Source organism: Convolutriloba macropyga, chromosome 12, assembly GCF_964194025.1.
Source record: "Convolutriloba macropyga chromosome 12, txConMacr16.3, whole genome shotgun sequence".
Taxonomy (NCBI): domain Eukaryota; kingdom Metazoa; phylum Xenacoelomorpha; order Acoela; family Convolutidae; genus Convolutriloba; species Convolutriloba macropyga.
Genome location: NC_134479.1, coordinates 17518439 through 17542252, shown reverse-complemented (window position 1 = coordinate 17542252; position 23814 = coordinate 17518439). Strand labels below are relative to the sequence as shown.

The window sequence follows — 23814 nt, the reverse complement described above, 5'->3', positions numbered from 1 at the left end:
GTAATGACTTTTTAGTAATTTATCAAGGATTTTTTAATTAAAAACCAATGTTTTTTAAGATTTTTGAATTTTCTTGGTGCAAAAAATGTTGATTAATTTTTAAGTTTCGCCTCACTGTTCGTTCTTTTTGTCGGCTTGTTACCTAGTCTCGTTAAGAAAACTTTTCATCTGCTGTATAGTTAGTAAAAGGTAAACTTGTGTAGTTAAGGTTTTATCTGACTGCATTTTGACGTTGTTACCAGGTGCTTTTAAATTTAGATATTCATTTTTTGCCGCCAAAATTTTGTTGGTGCTATTTTTTTTCTAGTCTCTTCAATGTCAGGTCACGTTGGTGCTGTAATGAAGCATGGCATTAGTAATTCAATTAGTAGATAGAATGTGTAACGATTGTTTTAAACTCAAACATCTATTTTTGTTATCTCTTGATTTGGTTGACATTTTAGTCAAAAATGTAGATGAGCTCGGGTCGGAACATCATGTGCGAACGCACATTAACGAGCCGCCTTGTTATTTTAACAAGCGTTTTATAAAAAGTTTTGTCTTCCATAAGAGTTCACATGAGTTACCAGTATTGGTTTTTTATATTTTTTTTTAAAAAAGAAGCAACAGCTTCCCAACTTAAAAAAATCGCTAAATTCCCCATTGAGCTCAAGTTTGTAGGGTACACAATCAATTCAATTGAACCATAGAAAGTGTCATTTTACAGGGGTGGGGTTTAGGCTGTGAAAATTAGGCTAAATTTAATTTCTGTAAATCTGTTTTTTTTCATCGAAATTTCCTCTCATCAACCCAAGTAACTAATATCTTGTTGTACTGTAAGTTTATCAAACTACTAACCAATACTATTCCATTTATAACTATCAAAAACTTCAAACAAACTTCTTAATTTATTATTTCAATTCAAAAAGAAAGGTCTTCAAAAAATTTGATTTGCAGATTATCAACAATATTTAATGCTACATCTAATTGACGAATTAAATTTTTTTTACTTTAACTTTACACTACTCAATCAGTTAACTTTATTCAACCAGTTGATTAGAAGTAGATTTTTATTGTCTGTGCCTCATTTGAGTGGAATTTTTGTTGAATAATTTTGTCCATTTTGACCGGTAAATATAACTTCATCCCTCCCAGCAAGCGTTTGCTGACAGTAAATACGCTGTTAAATTTTGGTCACGATTGGGCATTTAGAAGTTCAATTTCAGGATTTAGGGATGAACTGACAAATCAAAATTTTCCTAGTTTTTACTATGAATTGCATTCCTATTTTCGGTTCTAATCATATTGCTCTCACTGCATGCGATACACTCGGTACTTCTATCTCATTGTAGAATTCCTGACAACTTAATGAGCTTGCAAAGTACGTTTTGTTTTTGTTTACTTCAAAAATTTACACACTATTTCACTCCAACTTCACTGCTTGATTCCGTCGTTCCTTTCTATAGGTAAGGTAAATATATTCAATATTCATGATTAGCTCCGAATCTGAACAAACTAATTAACCACTCAACAGCAAAGTTTTAATTTAAAAAAATCATTGCCTCAGAGATTTCGATTTTTGGTATAAGCAAAATCTTCAATTTTAAACTTTGAGCTGGAAGGTTTTCCATAAGAAGACGATGATTACTTGCTGATCTCAGGGAAAAAAAAGAAAAAAGTAAAAATGCAGAGAGCTTGCTTTTCCCTTTTGAAAAAGTGGATTCTGAAGACGAGGAGATTGATCAATTATTTCGTTGGCTTTTAACATTTTTCTTACAAAAGAAGTGTTAAACAGAAAATGCGCCAAAATTGAGTCCCAACCATACCCCACCAAATATTCATAAACAAGATCGTATTCGAAATCAAATGGCTTGTAAGATTAAAAGCTAAGTTTTTGTTGTTGTTTTCGAACGTTTGAAATCGTCTGGGATCAAAAGAGACAGTCTGTTGACGTAAGTTTTAAGCTGAATAACATTGAAGACAAAAGTAAAGAAGACAAAAACAAGAGTGATTTTTAAACGCTTAATGTTTATGGAAGTCATATTTAAGTAATTTTTGAAAAAAAAACACCCTAAGGCAGTGTAAACAAAACAATAAATAACTTCTGTTTTTGTGTACAACTTTAATTTTAAATGATGACAGGAAACAAACAAAATCAACGTATTAGAGACGTATGAATAAAAATTGAGTTTTTTTAAACAAAGCTCGTATCCAACAGATTCATTCTTTATTCTTCTGATTAAACTTGACTTAAATATTCAATACAACCTTTTTATTCTATATGGTTTTTATTCGATAGAAGCTATTATTATCTATTGAAGCATACTAAATTTAAATAAGCATGTTTGGAAAAGAAGCGTGCGAAGAATGCCAGATATGCAGTCGAGTTGGTACATTAGTAATTTTGATGAGGCGATCTTCATGTTAATGTTCTCTGATATTGGTAATCTTTATCTATTTGACTTTTCTTTTGTTGTATATTGCTACTAAACAGCATTTAATTGTTGATTAAAATATAATTGCCAATGAAAAATTATAAAATCAAACGTATAATGGAAGTTTGTTTTTTTCTTTCATTACAAAATGCTCTTGACTATATTATAGTAAAATACATTAAATAGTATTAAGGTAGACGTTTCCTTCACTTGCACGTGAAACTGTTGACTCTATTACTGAACTGATAAAAGAACACCTTCAAATCATCTTTGTTTCAATTAAATCGGGCAGCAAAAAGAGCATTCAACACAATACGAGGAAAGCTTTCGATACAACAGAGAAAAATATAATGACCACTATTTTATGAACACCATAGAATGATAGTGAATGAGTTTTTTTTAAAAAAAGTAGTTGACAAAATTTATGCTTTTGGCGTGGCAAGTGGAAAAATGAGCACAAAAATTTAAGAAAAAAGTGAACATGAAATGCAGCAGTGCCATTTATCAACAAGAAATATCCGAACACAAAAATCTGTGCTAAAAAGTTGAAGAAAAGAAGTTGAAATGAATTAATCAGAGAAACAAATTTGACCGACCGCATGAATTGGACTATAAATACTACTTCAAAGAAGAAAAGATAGGCATGATAGAATTGAAATCATTGGGAGATTTGTTGTCGAGGAAAACTGAAAAACAGCACGTACTCATCATCCAAAAATTAGATATAAGCTGTGGTGGCCTATTCTATCTAATAAAACTGCCAAGTGTTACTTCATTATTATCCAAAAATTAACAACTTGCAGTCGTAAATTGATTGGACACATTTGTTCTTATTCCTGAAAAGACCTATTCTTCATAGGTAGGATCTAATTTTTAGACGGATTCAGTCAAATTAATAGAAATAGTTTATGAAATTAGGAAAATACCAATTAGACTTGTGGTAATATGGCTTGCCACCAGTTTTAGCTTCTCTGGAGTTTATCCAAAACATTTTTTACTTGCCAGCAGTTGATTTTCACTATAAATCAGTAAATTATAAATAAATTATATTACAAATTATATTATAAATTAGAAATCAGTAAAATCAGTAAGTCGTAGAAAAGGCTGACGGCTTTGAATATATTAGTTGTTATTAGCGCTGGATCTTTTAAACAATTGCCCCCCTTTTGCAAAAGGGGGGCTATTCTTGAGTAGAATTTAAGCGAGCTATTTATTAACCAATCAGAGACGACTATTAACTTTCCACGCATGCACATACTATTAAATTGAATAGAATAAAATACACCGTGGTATAGCAATTAGCCGAACCTGAATACAAAGCGAAAAGAATTTCCGACTGGCGGGTCGGTGGGCGCGCTTCGCGCGCGTCGCGGCTTCGCCGCGATAACCGACCCGCGATTTCCGGATTACATCCCACAGCGCATGAGAGGCATGGCCATGAACAGCGGTCCGCAATTGCGCTTAAACTAATTTTCCGCTATCTAAAGTGTAGGCCAAGTAATATTGTGGTAAAGTATAGCACAAAAGCGGAGGCGATTCTCTACTAGGTACCAAAGGGGGGGCAATTGTTGAAAAGATCCTTAGCGCTAAATAATCTGCATTAATATTTAGCCTCCGTCTTAAGCAGACCCTCATTTCTCTGCGTTCTAGTTGGTAAAAATATAAAAAAAATCCATCTTCGCCAAGGAACCCTCTTCAATAGTGAACCATTTTTAACCAAGAGGAACCAATAGGGAGGAAAAACATCAAGGAACAAGAAAACCACGCGAAATCGAAAAAAAAAACACGGAGATCCAGGAACTAACGGAAGGACAGTTTTTTCAATTGATTTAAATGAAACTTTCTCTGATATTTTTATTCTACTTCCTTCTCTTGTGACGACAAAAATAAGCACACAATTACATCATGCGACGTTTTTAATTTCAAATCAATTATTGGCGAACCAATGGGTACCGAACGCAAATTTTTCAGGTAGAAGAAAAACCTATCTTGTAAGAATCTTCGAAGAAAAAAGTTATATTGTTTGATCTTTATAAATCCAATGGGACCTGATAATCCTAAGACTAAACAATAAGAATACAAAAAGATAAGGAAACAAGGGCAAAAAAATGCGTGAGATAACCTAAAAGTTAATGGATTGTTTTTAGAGATGACAAAAAACCATTAAAATTATTTTTTTATATTTTTCGAGAATGGACAAAAAGTAACTGACGAATACTTTGTACTCTACAAATAAAACTATTTCTAAAACAATGTCTATTTTTTTCGGGCCACCACTTTAGCTGCAGATGGGTAGAAAAACAGAACATCGGATACGCCGACGAAGTATAAAAACAGATCAAGAAAAACCAGTCAAAAAAGTTGGCAAATAAAAGGCATAGGTATCTGCCTTGAGGAGTGTTTTATATGCACCTTATTGTCCACAATGCATCTAACAAAAACAAAGAAATACAAAAACAAATTTTAATTAAAAAATCTTTCAAAAGAAAGTAATTGGTGCCTGAGTCATTATTTGAAAAATTAGGTCAAGGAAAAAAACAAAAAAAGAACAACAAAGATAGGCGTATAAGAAAAAAAATTACACTTTCGAAAAAAAAATTGTAAAATTTATTCAAACTGTTAAATGAAAATAGAAAAAAAAACAAAAATTTATTTTTAATTTTTCAGAGAACCATGCAGAAATGTCAGAATTGAGCTTCAGAGGCAGGACATCATATCGAATCACAAAAACTGGCAGATCTCAAACAATCATCAAATTTTTGCGAAAGTAAACAGTGCAAAAATTGTGAGAAGATTTAGATATGGAATGAAAAGATAGAAGTTTCAACTATGCTTCACTAAAGCGACAACAAGATCTGTCGTTAATGCAACTCAAAGACAGCGCAGTACCACGCAAAACCCAAATTTCAATAATTTTTTGGCACACAAGCAGTGGCAAAGGCGTTAATCCCGTTGAGTGGAAACTGACCCTTTTAAAATTTTCCTTGTTAGAAAGAACCAGTAAGACTAGTCATTAATAGACACAGACAAATAAAACAAAAATCATTACCAAAAAGATAGAAATTACTGAACTTTTTACAACCAAGAGGTACCGTTTGTGGTTTTACCCATGATGGGAAAGCAATTAGAAGCTTGAAATTTACCTCTATCGAGAACTAATGGGCATCCCGTTATTGAAATTAGGGCCTACAATAGGAACAAAAAATATGTGTAAAACACAAAATTCACTTTTCGGTCAGAAAAGAGTGTGAAAAGTAGTATAAAACCAAGAGCTACAGATTGCAAATCTTAAATATGTTTTCTTATGTGGCCACCTTTAGAAAGGCTATTTAACCCGCTACTTCTGAAACCAAAAAAGAGAATGAGTACACGAGGATCAAGAAACAATGGCAAAACTCAAAATAACAGCAACGGTGTGTGAGATTAAATTCTAACCTGATTGGTTCTAAAATATTGGCAGACATTTATAACAGCTTTTTTCGTGTTTCATATACAATTTCAATTTCACTTTCATGGATAAAGTTACACAAAACGCGGAAAAAAGTTAAATACATCTAGTAAAAAGGCTTACAATTTGTAACAACTATTCACTGATAAACGTAACCCAAATCCACAATTTTAAGCATGTAATTTTCCTAAAACTGCATTGTCCCAATTTTATTAGTATTTAATTCAGACCAAATTCGGTTCTTGTCAATAGTGTTAAAGATTGGTGCAAAACTACTGATATTCATCATTATCAGAGGGAGATTTCTCAAATTACACACCGATTGACTTTTCTCTCCTATCGGTATTTAAAAACTGAAAATGACAGAGAAATTAGTTACTTATAGTGTGAAAATTTGCGAATTGTGGCTTACACTTTTTTTTACAAAATAAATTTTTTTCACGTTTTGATATCAAAAGCCTGCATCGTGGAAAGTGAGTGCATATATCCAAACTTGAAGCAAAACTGAACTAACTTAGCTTAGCGCAACTCATTTCCATGCACGCTTACAATTCTGGTCTTAAAACATGAGTAGTAAAAATACCTGACAAGATCGAATTTATATGCTTGATTTTATTTTGGACAATACCCATGCATTGAACAACTCTTTTAAATTATAGACATAAAATTAGCTGTTTTGGGTGAAATTAGAGGCTTTTAAAATTAGTTAATTATTATTTAATACAAGGTACTGAGTTTTTAGATTCTATTCAAAGTGATGACACCAAAAATTGCATTCGGGGACTGTAAGATCAATTTCGTGACAGACAAAATTTTCTTATATTCCAGAATAAACTGATGAAAAGCTGACGGAACGGGAGGGTGTAGCATTTGTAAACTCGTAGCCCAGGTTTAGGTACAGACTTATGAAAAGACAATGCTCGACCAAAATGTACTATGAAAAGACCGTACTCGACTCATTTGAGCTATGAAAAGACTTTACCTGGACTTTAAGACACGCTGGACTTTAGCTCGACAGAGATTTTTAACAAAAGACTTTAGCTCGACCTAAAAGTTTATGAAAGACTTAAGCTCGACTTAAAAGTTTTTAGAAGACTTTAGCTCGACCCAAAATTAGGGCTGGATTTTACCTCGACCTAATGTTTGCAAAAAAGTCTACACTTAATAATTGAGCTAAAAAAACCCACGCATATACACAGATTCACCATTTATAAATAGTGTATACCATAAACTTGAAGCAATTGAAAATTCCAAAAAAAAAACAAAATGCAATTGAGCGTAAAATGTGATCGTTTGAGTGGGAACGCTTTTTCTTTTCAGTTTCATTTCATCTCAATTTTTCCGCAAGTTTTAGTTTTTATTGTTGATGTTTGAACTCTGTCCATTTGTTTTTGAAACCTTTGGTTATTTCAACATTTTGGGACACGCTACACATACATAACATAACCAAATTCACAAACCCTAGCATTTACACGCATATACACACAAAAACAGAAAGACAAAGACAAACACACACAGAGATAAACACAATAGATATACGCACACACAAAACAGTAAGACGTATTCTACCGACTTTAGTATTCATATCTATTGGTTAGTTAAATTACGATAATGATCAACAAAGATATATACAAAAATTTCAATAAACTGAAATTAATATTACGATAAAAACTGATTACTGCATCGTACATTTCAAGCTCTAATAGATTAAAACTACCGATTCATGGCCAACAAGATAATATATTTCACATTTTCATTTAGATTATAACTTATTGACAAATACCCTGGTCGAGGTTTGGAGGTAAATATTTGTATGAAATGCAATTAAATACGGTGAAAAGCATAATTTTCACCGCATACTTCATATATTTTTTTACGGTGAATTAATTATTTTGACCGCATTGAAGGAAAGTCTTACAAAAAAAGAAACTACAGTCCAGGGGTTCCAACCTTCTGCATGTCTACAACTTCTTTTTTTCCACTGTGCCATCAGTAAATTACGTCTATGATTTTTCTTGTGAATTTGAATCGGATTCAAAAAACGTTATGAAAAACAAATGCGGAAAAGTTTTGTAAGAAAAGCTGTGAAATTCGCGGTGAATTACTATAAGAAATAAATTGAAATGTCTTGAGTTACTTTCTTCACCTAAGTCACCGTAATTTTTACAAAAATTAACCCAAAAAACCTCAACCCGGGTATCCTGGGCTTCACCTTCTGACACATGTTTGCATGGTTCTGTAAAAAGCCGATACGTTAGGTATTGTGTATGTCTTTTGATATCCACTATCTTTTTCCTGTTTTAATCTCTTGCATATGTCACAGTACAATTTGTCCTGAGCTTCACCCAAGTCCTGTACAGTGTAGAACTGTCTCCATTTATGGTACTCCATAAAAGCAGTCCAGTTTGATCTCAGATACTGCATGTATTCACTCAGTTCTTTGGCAGTTGCGAAGTCGTTATAGTAGATGAAAGATCCTGAAAAATTATTGACATGCAAAAGTGACATACATCATAGCACCCAATTGAATATGGCCAAGTTTTGATAATGGAAACTTCAGATAGTGCAAGACTTCATCGAAAACTTCAAGAATTTTGATTGATAATTGTGCCGGTTTTCTCGACAGAATTTACTGGGAAACGTCGCACTGGGAACATGAAAAACCGGCGAAAGAAAACGAAAAAAAAACCAATGACACCGACAAAATCGACAATATTTGACATTTCCATGGGCCTAGGTTTCACCCTTAATCCATCCCTAATTAGAAAAAAACGAAAAAAATGACAAAAAACGACTGTTCGTGGGCCAGTTTTGTCGTTTTTTCTCAACACCGGGATCGAGCAACACCTTGATTCCATGAAGAGTATTCTTCACAGACTTCTTTATCTATATTTATAAATTAATTTTTTTTTCTGTCAAGATATTTGATAAATTTAGTGGTGATTTTTTATATTGCAATTCTTTTCGGTGAGTTTTTTTCGGCGCTCTCAGCGAATTCACAGCTATTCTTACTTCATCCTTTGCAATTTATTTTTAACCCCTATATATAATCCGCACTGGTAATTTTGAACGCGGACCTTTGCGTGCAATGAAAACAAACAAATAAACTGTCAAAACGTGCCTAAACGGTAGTTTCCTAAACATTTAAGAACTACAGTCTCCTAAAAAAGCTTAAAAGTACGGTCAAAAATGTTCCGAAACTCACCGGTCAAAAACACTCAAAACCGATCAAAATGGTTGCTTACCACAAAATTTTGACCGCTTTGATTGGTCAGGTCAACAAGGGTTATCACCAGTTGTGGTTCCTGCAAGATTTTGGAAGATGAATGTTAAATCAGGTTTATTTTAGATGACCTGGGATGGTTCTTGAGAAAAGATAATAAACTTGCAAAATCTCCAAAAAAATCTTTGAAAATTTTTAATTCTTAAGATCTTGAAGAAATTTCGATGTCATCATCATTTTAAAACCATTCCCTTAGTGAGCCTAAGAGACCTCGTATCGTGGACCGATTTGCCGTATACGCCTCTGGAGTCTCAATGCGTTCTAAATCTAACTTAACCAATATATGCTACTGGATTTTAAATTCTGTCATCCGAGTCCTAAAAATCGTTTCATAATATCCAAATAATCCGTTTTGTTACTCAAAGACGACGCTTACTGCACAATTGTGTACACAAAATCAGATCTTTTCCGTTTGTGCCCCCCACAGCTTAGAAATGCATATTATTTGCACCCCGCAGACGCATGTGCCTTTTTTTATATAATGAATTACTATGTAATGACACGTGCACTGTAACTGGGAGGGCATAGCGTACTGGGGGGGGGGGGGGTTGGTGGGGGTTGCACAAACGGAAAAGATCTCAAATATCAAAAACGAGTCAATTGATCTCCTATCGGATTCCGCGTTACTGTAAAAGACATTCACTAGTAACCGTGTTCCTCCTTAGTAACCATATACAAGACCATTTATGTTTAAATTGGACATATGGCTTTGGATAAGGTGAATAAGGAGGGTTAAAGATGGTCTGTGTGCTTTTATTTGTTCATATGCTTTCACATTGTATTAGACTAAGCAAACCATTGTCGTTGAGAAACCAACATTCGTTTTTTAACATGTTGCAGTGAAAAGTTGTTTGTTTTTCATCGCAAATTTTGAACATAATTTTGCCGTGAAAGCGGCAAATATGTAATTTCACCGCATTCAACGGAGTTTTTACGACAAACAAACTTCCTGACAGGCATTCGAACTTCTCACCTACTGCATGTTTGAAACTACTGCACCATCTATCAATCAACTCTATGATATTTTTGTTGAACTTAAAGCAGATTCAATAAACGTAGGAGAACAAATGCGGTGAATTTTTGTAATTAATGCGGTGAATTTTGCGGTGAAATTTTGTAAGAAATGAGGATAAAAGCGGTGAATTCGTTTCCCTGCATTCAACGCATTCACCGCATTTCCAACATTAATTTACCACAAAAGTCGAATAAGGTACATGAAAATCTAAATACCAACAGACTTTTTTGCTAACGTGATCAAAATTCCAGGATTTTGCCTGCCAATATCAAGAATAAAGTGAACCTCACAATAGCTAAGACTTTTTTGAAAACTCATTCAAGGGCTCTGAGATCAAGAAAATCATATAACATCAGATCAAACGCATAGATAGACTCAAAACAAAGGAAACAGTGTGGGAGAACGCGAGAGACGCGCGAGAGACGAATTATGTAATTTCATCGCATTCACTGCTTATCTCAAATGTTTTTGATTTTTTTTGCTAAGCGATGAGTTTATGTAATTTCACCACTAAGTTAAGCGAAGAATTTATGTAATTTTAGCTTTCAGCGTTTTTCGCCTATATTTTGGACACCTTTTTCAGCGGTGAAGTTATGTAATTTCATCGCAACCTGGCGATGATTTTTTTTCTTTTTTCACCGCATTCAACGCCTGATTTATGTCATTTCACCCCATTCACCGCTTATCTTACAAAATTTTTCCGCAACCACTGCTTATATTGCATATTTTTTGCGTTGAATGACGGTGACCCTCGACCCGGGATGAAGGGGGGATGGGGGGCTCAATTCTTAAGAGAGTGTACAATATAAACTTGGTTTCTAAAATGTCCTGTTTTCAAAAATTGAATCTGCTTGAGATCATTTAATATGAGGTGTCGCTAAGAGTTTACACTTCAGCTTGAGCTTGTTGGCCTCCATCTGAAAAGCGGTAATGCGGTAATGCAGATCATTACAAACAAGACAATATTTGCATTAATAAGACTATTATCAATAATATTTGACATATTATTAACTCGGATATTTGCCGCCCCCAGCTTCTTGCTCATATAACTTATAGCCATAATATGTGGGGGAAAGTTTAATGGGGGGATATAATGAGAAAGATGCCAAAAGTCAATAAATAAGTATTGATCCTATCAGATGGAAGGTTGCATTGTGGCAAAGATTCAAAAACTTCTCGTTACCTGGCATCCGTTTCTGGTACGTTTCTTTCCATCCATTGACAATTGGAATCGCGTAACTGATGAGAGGGTTGCTGAACTTCTCTGTCACATAATCTGTACAGTTGGAGTTCTCAAATGACAAGTAGAACATGCAGTTGTCTATTCTCTGTCTAATATCCTCTGTCACGTGACCTAATTTGGATCTTTTTCTAAACTTTTCCAATCAATCTTGAATAAAGATAGCTAAAACTCGGGCAATATAGAGTGATAATGTCTCGTTGAAGCGTTTTGAATTCTGATGCTCGATTTAAATTTCCATTCGAGATTCCCATCATTCTGAATGAAACGGAAGCTACTTCTATATAAAAACAACGCACTTTTTTCCACCAAAGATCCTAAATTTAATTGTCATTTTTCGCCGTTATTTGTTGCCAAAAATTTGTTTTGTTTTGTTTGGTTCATGCGTTCCTTTAACTCCCATAAATCTTTTATATATCAGTCTCAGCCCTCTGCAGTATACTCGGTTTAGGGCATATTGTTACCATATATGGCTCTTACATGGTGTTTATATAGATATGGTTCATACATGGTCATTACATGGTTTTTTATACAGTTTTTAAGTGGTTGCTTCATGATTCTTTTATGGTATTTTAGAGTCCAATAAGAGTTTTTGTCTTCTTTCAACCTCCCTTCCTTCTTTATCCAGCGATTTATATTTTCCGGAACTTTTGATTATTTTAATAAAAATTTTTTGAATATTTTAACTTAATTATTTTGAAAGTTTTGAATATTTTAACGTTTCGAAAATGTTAACGTGTGTTTGTTTTAAGAGTTGTTCCAGCGATGTTGATTTTTTCACGGTCAGGTATATGGTTGTTAAGTCACCGTTGACTTCGTGTATGACTTTGACTTGATCACCAAAAATGATCAATGGTGGTCAAGTCGTGTATGTCTGATAAAAGACTACAGTAAAACAAGGAGGCTCGTTAATGTGCGTTTGCAAATGATGTTCCGACCCGCGCTCATCAAAATTTTTCACTTAACTGTAGACCGATATAATACTAACTACAAAAATTTACTTTTCGTTTTAATACAAAGCAGATGCAATTTTATAATAATGAGACTAGCCAACAAGTCGACAAAAAGAACAAATAATGAGGCAAAGCTCAAAAAGCAACCAAAATTATTCGAACCAAATATTTTCAAACGTCTTAAAAACCATTAGCTTTTAACGAAAAAATTATTGATACATTTAATAAAAAGTCAGTAACCAACCAATAGGACCTGTTGTTGGTTATACTAAGCCACAGAAACGGAAAAAAAAATAGAAAAACTTCAACGCTAACAAACAATTTGCTAAAACCAATTATTGAAGCCATTAAAATCTTTAGCTGTTATCTGAAATTTATGTTTTTTTATTTCAAATCTTGTTTCAAATATTTCAACTAAAATTATTTCCAAAGATTAATTATACTCATTAGGGCTTTATTTGAAAATCATTGGGATCTGTTATTACGCAAATATGCCTAAATAAGAGAAAAGGAACACAAATAATGATCACTAACAAAGCTTTCATTAAAACGCATATTGTCCAACAAACAAAACATCAGTTGCGACTTAATATCAATAAGTACGCTAATATCTGAGTAACAAGGTAGTGGATTGGATCTCTCATTAATGAGAATTAGATACAAATTGACCAATATAACAAAAAAGACTAAACAATATAAAAAACGTTAGAAAAGAAATATTATCATAAACTTTAAGTCTACTTGCTAAAAACTTCCTGCATTGAGTAATTTTTTTTCGATCCTCTGTTAGAAGCTTATGAAACCTCTCAGCAATTTACGACTACATAAAGAACAAACAAACAGGAAAAAACAGCAAATTGGAAAAGAATTGAGAGAGAAATGCGTCAAAGCCGTTAAAAAATGAACAATTCAGTTAACAATTTTTTCAATTTCAAAAAATTTTTCAGCAACTTTGGATCTCTTTTTAATAACATTATGACTTCAAAACAACCAATAAATATGAACAATTTTTTTCAAAACCAGGATTTTTTGAGAAAGCCATAAACTTCAATAGCTTTCTCCAGAAATCAATAAATAATTAGTTATAATAAATTCAGTCTCGACGTGAAAACATTAAATTGTCTCATTTTTAAAATCTCAATAGGTCATTGCAATAACTCGTATGACTTTGAGATCGGCAACAAGTATAGTCAAAATCCAAAAGAATTAGAAAAGTGCAAGAAGACGTTGTCGAAGCCATTAAAACAATACGTTTTCCTCGAAAAACTTATCTATGATCAATTGAACGTCTCATCTAAGCTAATGGGAACTCTCAATAATAAGGTAACGCGATAAGATTTTAATGCGATCCAAAATTATGAAAAAAAAATTTAAAAAAATTATGAGAAGTCGAAACATCGAAGTCATTAAGACAATAGTTAGAAAAAAATCGCAAAACAGATTAATTTTGATTGCAGTAGAAAGGAAGTTGGCCCTGTAAATAACGAAACTGACTTACAGTTCACAGAAACAAGTTTAACATCTGTTAATGTTCAAAAAAGAATTTCTTTTTTCGAAGAATTATTCTGAAACTTATCCCTTAGCTATCAACTCAATTCTCTACATAGGTTCACATACTACTCTTCAGCAAGCCTATTGCTTTTTAGTCCATGACATCTGACTACAAAATTTTTCTTTAATCTCATAAAGAAAACAAAAGTTAAAATAAAATTTACGAAAACTCATAGTTGGGGCCATAAAAAACATGAGCGATTCCTTGAGAACAAAATATTTGTTCATTGGGCATCATTTAACCGTAAATTAGGTTTACCATGAACAAAACTTTGATTTAAAAGATGGCCAGTCCCTAAGTGACTGGAAAAAAAATCTGAAATGGTTTTTAAAAACAGCTCTAGAAAAAACGAAGCTTTTTAAAGTAAACCCCCCTATGAGACGAAAACTAGAATTTCTATGGCTTTTAGTCTGTAAGAAACTCAAAAGAGTTTCATTTGTATTATAAAATGTAATTTTTAATTAATATTTTATAGAAAAAATCTTAATTCGAACAAAAATTACGCCAAAAGTGAACAAAATGACCAAACATCACGTGCTAATAATCGCGCGTTCACACAAAACTTTAAACCTCGATAACTCAGCGAGAAAAAAATGTATTTCAAAAAAATGTTTTTAATTCCGAACTCTCGGCTGGATGAGCTTTTTATTGATACCACTCACATTTCTCTACGATGAATATATCGATCGGCCAAAATTGTCTGAACAAAAAAAACCATTTGAGTATATAGTTCCTCCCCCTCCCCCCCCCCACAAATAGGAATCGGACTAACAAGTTTTTTGCATCATTCTAATAAATACCCATTTAGTAAAAACTGATGTCTCTTACAAAACATTCACTCTGAGCCAACAAATATGCGTTAAAATCAAAAAATCACAAAAAAAATATTATTTTGAACTTCTCTATACAGATTTGAGGACTTTAGTGTGCTGAAAATAGTAGCCTCCGATCGGATTACCAACTCTTGTGAGACAATTATGTTTCGAAAAGCCCTCTGATAACATTTTTGTGCTATTGAGGCCTCTCATTTTTGTGCCCTCTCTGATCGGTGAGTATTTCCGCTCATACCAAAGTTTCAGGCGAAGCATATATTGCAAGATTTTCACACGAGCGTATCAACTCCTGCACGAACAGTTGATTCTTTGTTTGACTCGAGGATGGTTTATTATTGCAAACGCGCCTGGAGAAAAAGGTTGAATAACGTTCTTATGAGATTTTTTTAATGAAAGAAAAAGATCCACTTTGACCTGGAGTATGACCGTAATAATCAATGAATTCGTTCAAACCCTTCATACATCTACTTCCAGAGTGACCAAAAAGCTGAAGTTTTTCGGGCAAGTGTTTAACCAGATCTTTGGCCAGTTTTACTCTGTTAGTAAATGTCAATGCACAGTTATTCATTGCCCAGCAGACGAAATGGGTTTTGTTAGCTATGTGCTGTTTCACATCTTTTTCAACCATTTCCATAATTAATTTCTGTTTCATCTTTTCAATGAGGAAGTTGTCAACTTGGAATGTCACATTGCGTCCACTTGCGGCAGTCCAATTGAACAGATGTGAGATACCCTACAGAAAAAATTTAAGATTCCATTAACATGTTTCCTCTATTGCGTATTTTGCACTGATTAGGGAATGTAGAGCCTTCTAATAACAGCCATCCCTTCGCGTATCATGTTTACATCATAAATCAGCACTGAATCATAGTATTTTCAAGTCTCCAACTTTACTATGATCATCCTCGGATCATGTCCCTTTTAACATGAGAAAAGTTTTTTGGGTTTATTCAGTGAAGTCTTTGAACACGAAAAGTTTTAAATTACTACCTGGGTTCAAGTTTAGTTTCTTTGATTTCATACACGATCATATATGATCTCATACTGTGCATACCCGATTTGTTAGTATGATCCTGGCATGAAACCAAATAAATGATATATGATCTTCGTATGATTACACAGTATTGATATTGATTCGTTGTATGATGACCAAATATCATAGTTTTTATCCTTCAATTTATTCTTTTCAGTTTTTTATAGTGATCACTTATGAGGTTCATCGTCCCTAATATGTGATCCGTGAAAAGACTCCAAAGTGCAATATCTTTTGAAAATTTTAGTCTATCTATGTGACTAAGGTTTTTATATAATCGGAAGACAGTTTATAACTATAAAAGCTCACTTAGAGGAAAAGAGAAAAAAAAACATTTTTCGCATATAATTTATTATCAATTTCTAATGATGTATATTACCACAAATGGTTGTCAATGGTTTATTTGTCACATTATATGGTTTCACAGAAATTTCTGCAGAAAACACTTTTGCTAAGCGTTCGGAATTTATATGTGATTCTTGTTTGACTCCCCGGAAATCATATTCTATCTTTTTATGACTACTAGAATTCATACAAACAAAAAACACTGATTTCCGAGCCATATCAACGAGTATACAATTGATGTTAGTCCGGCAGTGTAATTATTTAAATGAATTTATTATTTACATATTACAACAAAAAACTTGCGTTAATTCAAATTATGTCGCATATCTCAAAATAAATATTTATTAAGTTTATACTGTCAACCCAACCAGTTCTAATTCATTTTTCAAAATTTAAAGTCACGCCTTGTTGAACAAGTAACCTTACACAAAAAAGGGTTCATTTTAAAAGCTGAGCAGAAGAAAGTTCAAAGTTGCTTGGGGAAACTTTTTTGTCTTGTTTGATTTTAATTTCACTTGGTAGTTCATTCCAATCTAGTATCGCTAATCTAACAAAAGAGTTTTGCATTTTGATAGTGGAAAATTTTTTGGCCCAGAACATTTTTTTTGTCCTTATAGACTCATGAAAATTTCAGGTGATTATGGGACGTCCCGCCGTTGGTGAAAAAGCAGGTCGTAACTCGGGCCATTTGTTGTAGGATATGTTTCACTTCCTCTTGAAACTTTAAATTGCTGTCTATGTGAACCCCTAAATATTTTACTCCAGGTTTCCCGTCTATTGGAATTGAATCTATGATTACTTGTTCATTGAAATCTTTTCTTTTGCTCTTACCAAATATCATGAAATCGGTTTTAGAGGTATTAACTGTGAGGCGATGTTCATGAAAATATCGATTAAGTTTGTTTGCATTTTGCTCTATCTTGATTTTGCTTTTGTAAATGGAGGTAACAAAAGTTAAAGTAACGGTATCGTCAGCATATTGTATAAGTTCAGTTTAATTGTCAACTTATGTTGCCATGTCATTAATGTACAGATTAAATCGGAGCGGACCAAGTACTATTCCTTGTGTTACACCTCTATGATGCATTAGTTCATCTTATATGCAATCTTGTAGTATAACGGATTAGCGGCGGTTTGTAACGAAACTTCTTAAGAGACTTTTTGAGCTCTCATCAAGACCTAAGTTGCCTAACTTGATATCCAAAATGTCGTAATTGACAGAATCAAAAGTTTTTGATAGGTCACGAAATGCTGATGTGACAAAATTGTTTATGTCAGTTTTTTTGATGAATTTTGTTTAAAATAATAGGGAATCCATGCTTGAAAACTTTTCCCTAAAAAACTATACTGATTTTTACTTAGTAGTTTGTTGTCGTGAAGGTACTGACAAATTGGATCCCTCAAGCTGGTTTTAATGATCTTAGAAAGACATGGGGTAATGGAAATTGGGCGATAGTTATTAAGTTCCTAAGTGTCATTTTTCTTGTACAGTGGAACATCATGTGCTTGATTAAGCTCATTGGGGAACCAAGATAATTTGATTCAGTAGTTCACAAGGAAGTTTAAATGAGAAACAATGACAGAGCTTGAATTTTTAATAGCCCATGCAGGAATTTTTGATGATCCGATTGGTTTATTCCTCCCAAGTGCCCTAATTGTATCATGACAGTCTTTTTCCGTTACATAGTGAAAGCTAAATGTTTTTTGTTTAAGATTGCATATCCCAGAAATCTCTAAAAGATGCTGAGGGCCTTGGGATTTCCCAAGTGTAGAGAAACGATAGTTCAACAAGTTAGCAAATTTTTTGTTTGGGTTACATAATCACCAAATACATTTCTAAAACTATAGATTCTGAGTTCTATTTTTTCAGTGTTTCTTACTTCATTGATCAGCATCTTTTGTCTGTCACTTTCTTCTGCTTCAATAAGATTTCTATGAAATCTGTTGAAATCGTTGTCATTAGAAACACTAAACTGTTTTTTTAGATCAAAGAAATTTTCATAGTCTTCATCATTCAAAAAGCTATCTCGATCGACCATCAACTGTCTTGCTTTTCTAGTTAACCATTTGTCTGTTAATGTAAAAAAACTTTTGTCATTCACGATAAAATATTTTTTAAGTGGAGCGTTTTTCGAAAGTGCTATCGCAAAATTTTCAGAGAAAACTTGTAGTATAGAATCCAAATTTTTCTGAACACTCATTTTTTGCCATTTTTGTTGTTCTAGGCAGCGTTTAAAATCAAGTGCATTATAGTTCTTTTTATCGAAAAATTTTTCCCGGACATGTACTTTTTAGTTTCAACATGAAGCCCTAACAGTCTTAGAGTAGCAAACTGGTCAGTTTTTACTATGCTATCACGAATTATAGTGTCGTTTATAGTTGAACAGTCAGTTATAATGTAATCAATAAAGCTTTTAGTTTTGTTGCCCCGGTTTAAACGAGTAGGAATGCTTTGGTTCTATATATGTAAAGCATAAGGTAATATTACTGTTTCAATCCTAGATCTTTCCAAGCTATCTAAATAGTTAATGTTATAGTCACCCAAAAGCATTATCTTTTTTTTTTTGTAATTTGGTTTATTTGGTTTATTGGGGTTATATGTAAAATTCACTAGTAAGGATGGACAAGTGGGTGTTTTCAAAGAGACCCATACACTTTCAAATTTCCCCAAAAAATGATTCAGAAAAAAATATTTGGAACAAGCATCATAACGCCACCTATTTTTTTCGTTTTCATTACGGCCGGAGAAATACGGTCAGTTGTGAAACAAAAGTATTTTTTTTTGTCAGGTTTGAAAATGTTTATATAATCAAACTCACAAAGCCATGTTTTTGTTAAACAACGGATGTAGTTGGAACCAAGATCGTGCACTAGCGTGCGTAGTTGTTTTCTCTTGCTAAGAATGCTTGGTACATTTAGACGATAAATTTTTATTTCCGACTTTCTTCTTAGAGTCATTTTGATAGACTCATTGTATTTTAAAACAGGTTTTGGATTTGTTTCTGTATCACCAGCTCTTAATGTAGCGTTACGCTAATCAGAAAATGAGATATAGCAATAAGAAAAAAAAACCCTGTTTGTGGAAGGTACTTGAAAGCTTTTCCCAAGCCTTCGTCGAAAGTTTTTGTTTTGCCATGTAATGTAATTGCCACTGTTGACGCGGGAATTCTTGATGTCAACAGTAGCAAAGCTAAATAAGAACATTTTGATTGTTGGGTTGACGAATAGAGGATGTTCGAGGTCATTTATTTTAAACAATTGAAACAAAATTTCTCTAATTCATCAGTATTACAATTTGTCGTTTTATTGGAATGGGGGTCTTTGATATGATTGCGCATAATAATTAGAACCACCTTTATAGTTTAGCGCGGATTATGTTTATTATAAATGTTAGAAGTAAGGAAATTTGTTCTGTCTGTTTGGGGGTAGTTATATGGTTTATTTCGATAGTTAGAGCTGTAAGCTTATGGAGGCTTTTTTTCATTTAGGCTTTTGTTTTGGTAGATTCTTTTGGGAGAGATGCTACAATTAGATGTCAAAAAGATGAGAAAATGGTCAGTTTTTAGAAGAGGCATACCATGCTGGTAGTTTAATTGCACATTATCAAAATATAAGAAATTATATCCAATGAAATCACTACTGTTATCCTTGTTTTCTGCATTATTTACATTTTTAATATTAGCATTAAGAAAACATATCGTGAAAGATGGTTTGTCGGAATAGTACGATGCAATAAGACTTCATCAGTTTTTATCATTTTAATCCCAATACTGCTCAACGTTTTTCAATGGTGATATTTCGCAGAAAACAAAAACATCTGGATTGAATTTTTCAATGCATAAGTCAGTTAGTTTTTTTGTGTTCAAAGAAATTTTCAATGGCAGTTTACTATTATGCTTGAGCACATTGTTGGTTCCGTCTTGAATCACTAATGATCGGATTTTTTTTGGGTCGTATTTGTTCAAAACTTTGATTCTCTTGTTGGTAGTGGACCCTCGATAAGCATGAATTGCGCAGTCGATTGGAATAGATTTGTCGATTTCAAGCTTGCCTATTATACTACTGCGAATAAAACGATTTTCGCATTCTGGTGGCAGTCCTTTTTTGGGAAATCACGAACCAATTCGTTCGCCTCCGTCATTGTGCCTACTGTTTTATATTCTTTTGCAATTGGAACCCCACACTGAACCGTCTCACCCCTTATCAGTTGGGGGTTAGCCATATACAAACCATTTTCCATCATCTTGGTAAATTTTGTAATTAAATGCTCTAAAAATTTTGCTGTTTTTTGTTTAGAAATGCATAATTAATACTCAGAATCGAATGTTTTTAACGAAATTCTTCAAGGTCAAAAAGGAGAAGGTCAAACTAAGGTCAATGAGTATATTGTTCGAAATTAGAGAGAGAAGGAAAGAGCGACTGTTCTATGAGCAGTCAAATGAGCTGTCTGATATAGCCTAGTGTAGTGTGGTTATTGAAAATCATATGTGACCTAGCGTGAAATCACAGAAAATTGTAGGATGTGTGGACCAGATATGAATTAGTGTGGATATAAATTTCTACTATTGGAACATTATGGATCAGTGCTGTTTTTCTGTTTCATAGTGTCCGGGTCGTAAGGACTGAACGAATAATGATATTTTCATTTGTATATTGGCATATATTGATGTGAGTATGAAATTGATGTTAGTCCGGCAGTGTATATTTTTAAATGGATTTATTATTCACATATTACAACAGAAAACTTGAGTTAATTCAAATAAGGTCGCATATCTCAAAATAAAATTTAATTAGTTTTATACTGTCAACCCAACAAGTAAACAGTGGTTTTAATTCATTTTTCCAATTTTAAAGTCCCGCCATGTTGAACAAGTAACCTTCCACAAAAAAGGGTTCATTTTGTAAGCTGAGCGGAAGAAAGTTCTAAGTTGCTTGGGGAAAATTTTTTGTCTTGTTAGAATTTAATTTCATTTGGTAGTTCATTCCAATCTAGTATCGCTAATCTAACAAACGAGTTTTGCGTATTGGTAGTGGAATTTTTTTTGTCCAAGAACAATTTTTTTGTCCTTATAGACTCATGAAGATTTCAGGTGATTAAGGGACGTCCCGATGTTGGTGAAAAAGCAGGTCGTAACTGCTTTTTTTTATTTTCCAAAGTATTGTAATCTTTTCGTTTTTAAAAAGAGTTTTACGGGGAGTGTATTCCTACTGCATTTATTATCTTCAACAGATTCAAGTTTTCATCTAACAAAGGTTGCTCATAATGACCAGTTAAGCTGTTTTTCAAGAAATGTTATTTAATTTTGCTCAATTCTGTGAATGATAACTGCTGAGTAGTGCAAGTGACTTAATACCAGGGCAATAAAGTCAAGTATCAATAGTTTTTGTGGAATTGATATTCTAATGTCATAATTTGTTTTTATTCCTCGGGCCATTTTCCGTAGGATAACTTCCTTTTGAAATTTTAAATTGCTGTCTATGTGAACCCCTAAATATTTTACTCCAGGTTTCTCGTCTATTGGAATCGAATCTATAATTACCTGTTCATTGAAATTGTTTCTTTTGCTCTTACCAAATATCATGAAATCGGTTTCAGAGGTATTAACTGTGAGGTGAAGTTCATGAAAATATCGAATAAGTTTGTTTGCATTTTGCTCTAACTTGATTTGATTTTGTCAATGGAGGTATCAAAAGTTAAAATAACGGTATTGTCATCGTATTGTATAAGTTCACTTTCATTGTCAACTCTTGTTGCCATGACATTAATGTACAGATTAGATAAGAGCGGACCAAGTACTCTTCCTTGTGGTACACTTCTATGAAGCATTAGTTCATCTGATATGCAATCTTGTAGTATAACGGATTGGCGGCGGTTTGCAACGAAACTTCTTAAGATATTTTTTGAGCTCTCAGCAAAACCTAAGTTGCTTAACTTGATATCCAAAATGTCTTAATTGAAGGTACTGAAGAATTTGATCCCTCAAGATGGTTTCGATTATCTTAGGAAAACATGGGGTAATAGAAATTGGGCGATGGTTATTTGGTTCCTCAGTGTCATCTATCTTGCACAGTGGAACATCATGTGCTTGTTTAGGCTCATTGGGGAAGCAAGATAATTTGATGCAGTAGTTTACAAGGAAGTTTAAATGAGGAACAATGACAGAGCTTGAGTCTTTCATAGCCCATGCAGGAATGATTGACTGTCCGATTTCTTTATTTCTCCCCAGTGCCCTAATTGCATCATGACAGTATTTTTCCGTTACATAGTGAAAACTAAAAAACTAAAAGATTTTTGTTTAGGATTGCATATCCCAGAAATCTGTATTGGATGCTGAGGGCATTGGAAGTTCCCAGGTGCAGAGAAACGATAGTTCAATATGTTAGCAACTTTTTTGTTTGTGTTACAAAATCACCAAAAATATTTCCAAAACTATAGATTCTGGGTTTTACTTTTTCAGTGTCTCTTACTTCATTTATTAGCATTCACTTTTTTATGTCACTTTCCGCTGCTTGAACAAGATTTCTATGAAATTTGTTGAAATCGTTGTCATTAAAAACACTAAACTGTTTTTTTAAATCAAAGAAATTTTCATAGTCTTCATCATTCAAAAACCTATCTCGATCGACCGTCAATTGTCTTGATTTTCTAGTTAACTATTTGTCTGTTAATGTAAAAAAAACTTTTGTCATTCCAGATAAAAAAATTTTTAAGTGGAGCGTTCTTTGGTAGTGCTATCGCAAAACTTTCAGCGAAAACTTGTAGCATTGAATCCAAGTTGTTCTGAACATACAATTTTGCCAGTTTGTTGTTCTAGGCAGTGTTTAAAATCAAGTGCATTATAGTTCTTTTTATCGAAAAATTTTTCCCGGACATGTACTTTTTAGTTTCAACATGAAGCCCTAACAGTCTTAGAGTAGCAAACTGGTCAGTTTTTACTATGCTATCACGAATTATAGTGTCGTTTATAGTTGAACAGTCAGTTATAATGTAATCAATAAAGCTTTTGGTTTTGTTGCCCCGGTTTTAACGAGAAAGAGTGCTTTGGTTCTATTGTAGTGTTTTGGTTATTTATATTTAAATCATAAGGAAGTATTACTGTTTCAAGCCTAGATCTTTCCAAGGCATTTAAATAGTTAATGTTATGGTCACCCTGAAGCATTATCTTTCGTTTTTTGTAATGGCATTATTAATGTTAATTGCAAGTCAATTGGTCCAAAAGTTCAGTGCTATTTGGTTTATTGGGGTTATATGTAACATTCACTAGTAAGGATGGACAAATTGGTGTTTTCAGTGAGACCCATACACTCTCAAATTTCCCCGTAAAAAGATTCAAGTCATTACAAATTTTTGGAGAAGAACTCTTTGGAACAAGCATCATAAATCCACCACTTTTTTTCGTTTTCGTACCGTCATGCGAAATACGGTCAGTTCTGAAACAACAGTATATTTTTTTTGTCAGGATTGAAAACTTTTACATCATCAAACTCGCAAAGCCATGTTTCTGTGAAACAAAGGATGCAGTTAGGACCAAGATCTAGCACTAGCGTGCGTTGATGTTCTCTCTTGCTAAGAATGCTTTGTGCATTTAGATGATATTTTTTTTCCGACTCTCTTCTTAGAGTCATTTTGATAGACTCATTGTATGTTAAAACAGGTCCTGGATTTGCTTCTATATCACCAGCTCTTAGGGTAGCGTT

General features: G+C 33.3%; 1 protein-coding gene across 1 annotated transcript in view; it reads right to left on the bottom strand.

Moving 5' to 3' along the window:
* Nucleotides 1–7993: 7993 nt before the first annotated feature.
* The window catches only part of LOC142350639 (4-galactosyl-N-acetylglucosaminide 3-alpha-L-fucosyltransferase 9-like), a 39377-nt gene continuing 23556 nt past the window's right edge, over nt 7994–23814 (bottom strand). Inside the window, exons 4-6 of the mRNA XM_075402547.1 lie at nt 15153–15471; nt 11344–11514; nt 7994–8339 (exon numbers count right to left, since the gene is read on the bottom strand). Coding sequence (XP_075258662.1) covers nt 8071–8339; nt 11344–11514; nt 15153–15471 — 759 coding nt within the window. The 3' untranslated portion in view covers nt 7994–8070. The remainder of the gene's footprint in view (nt 8340–11343; nt 11515–15152; nt 15472–23814) is intronic.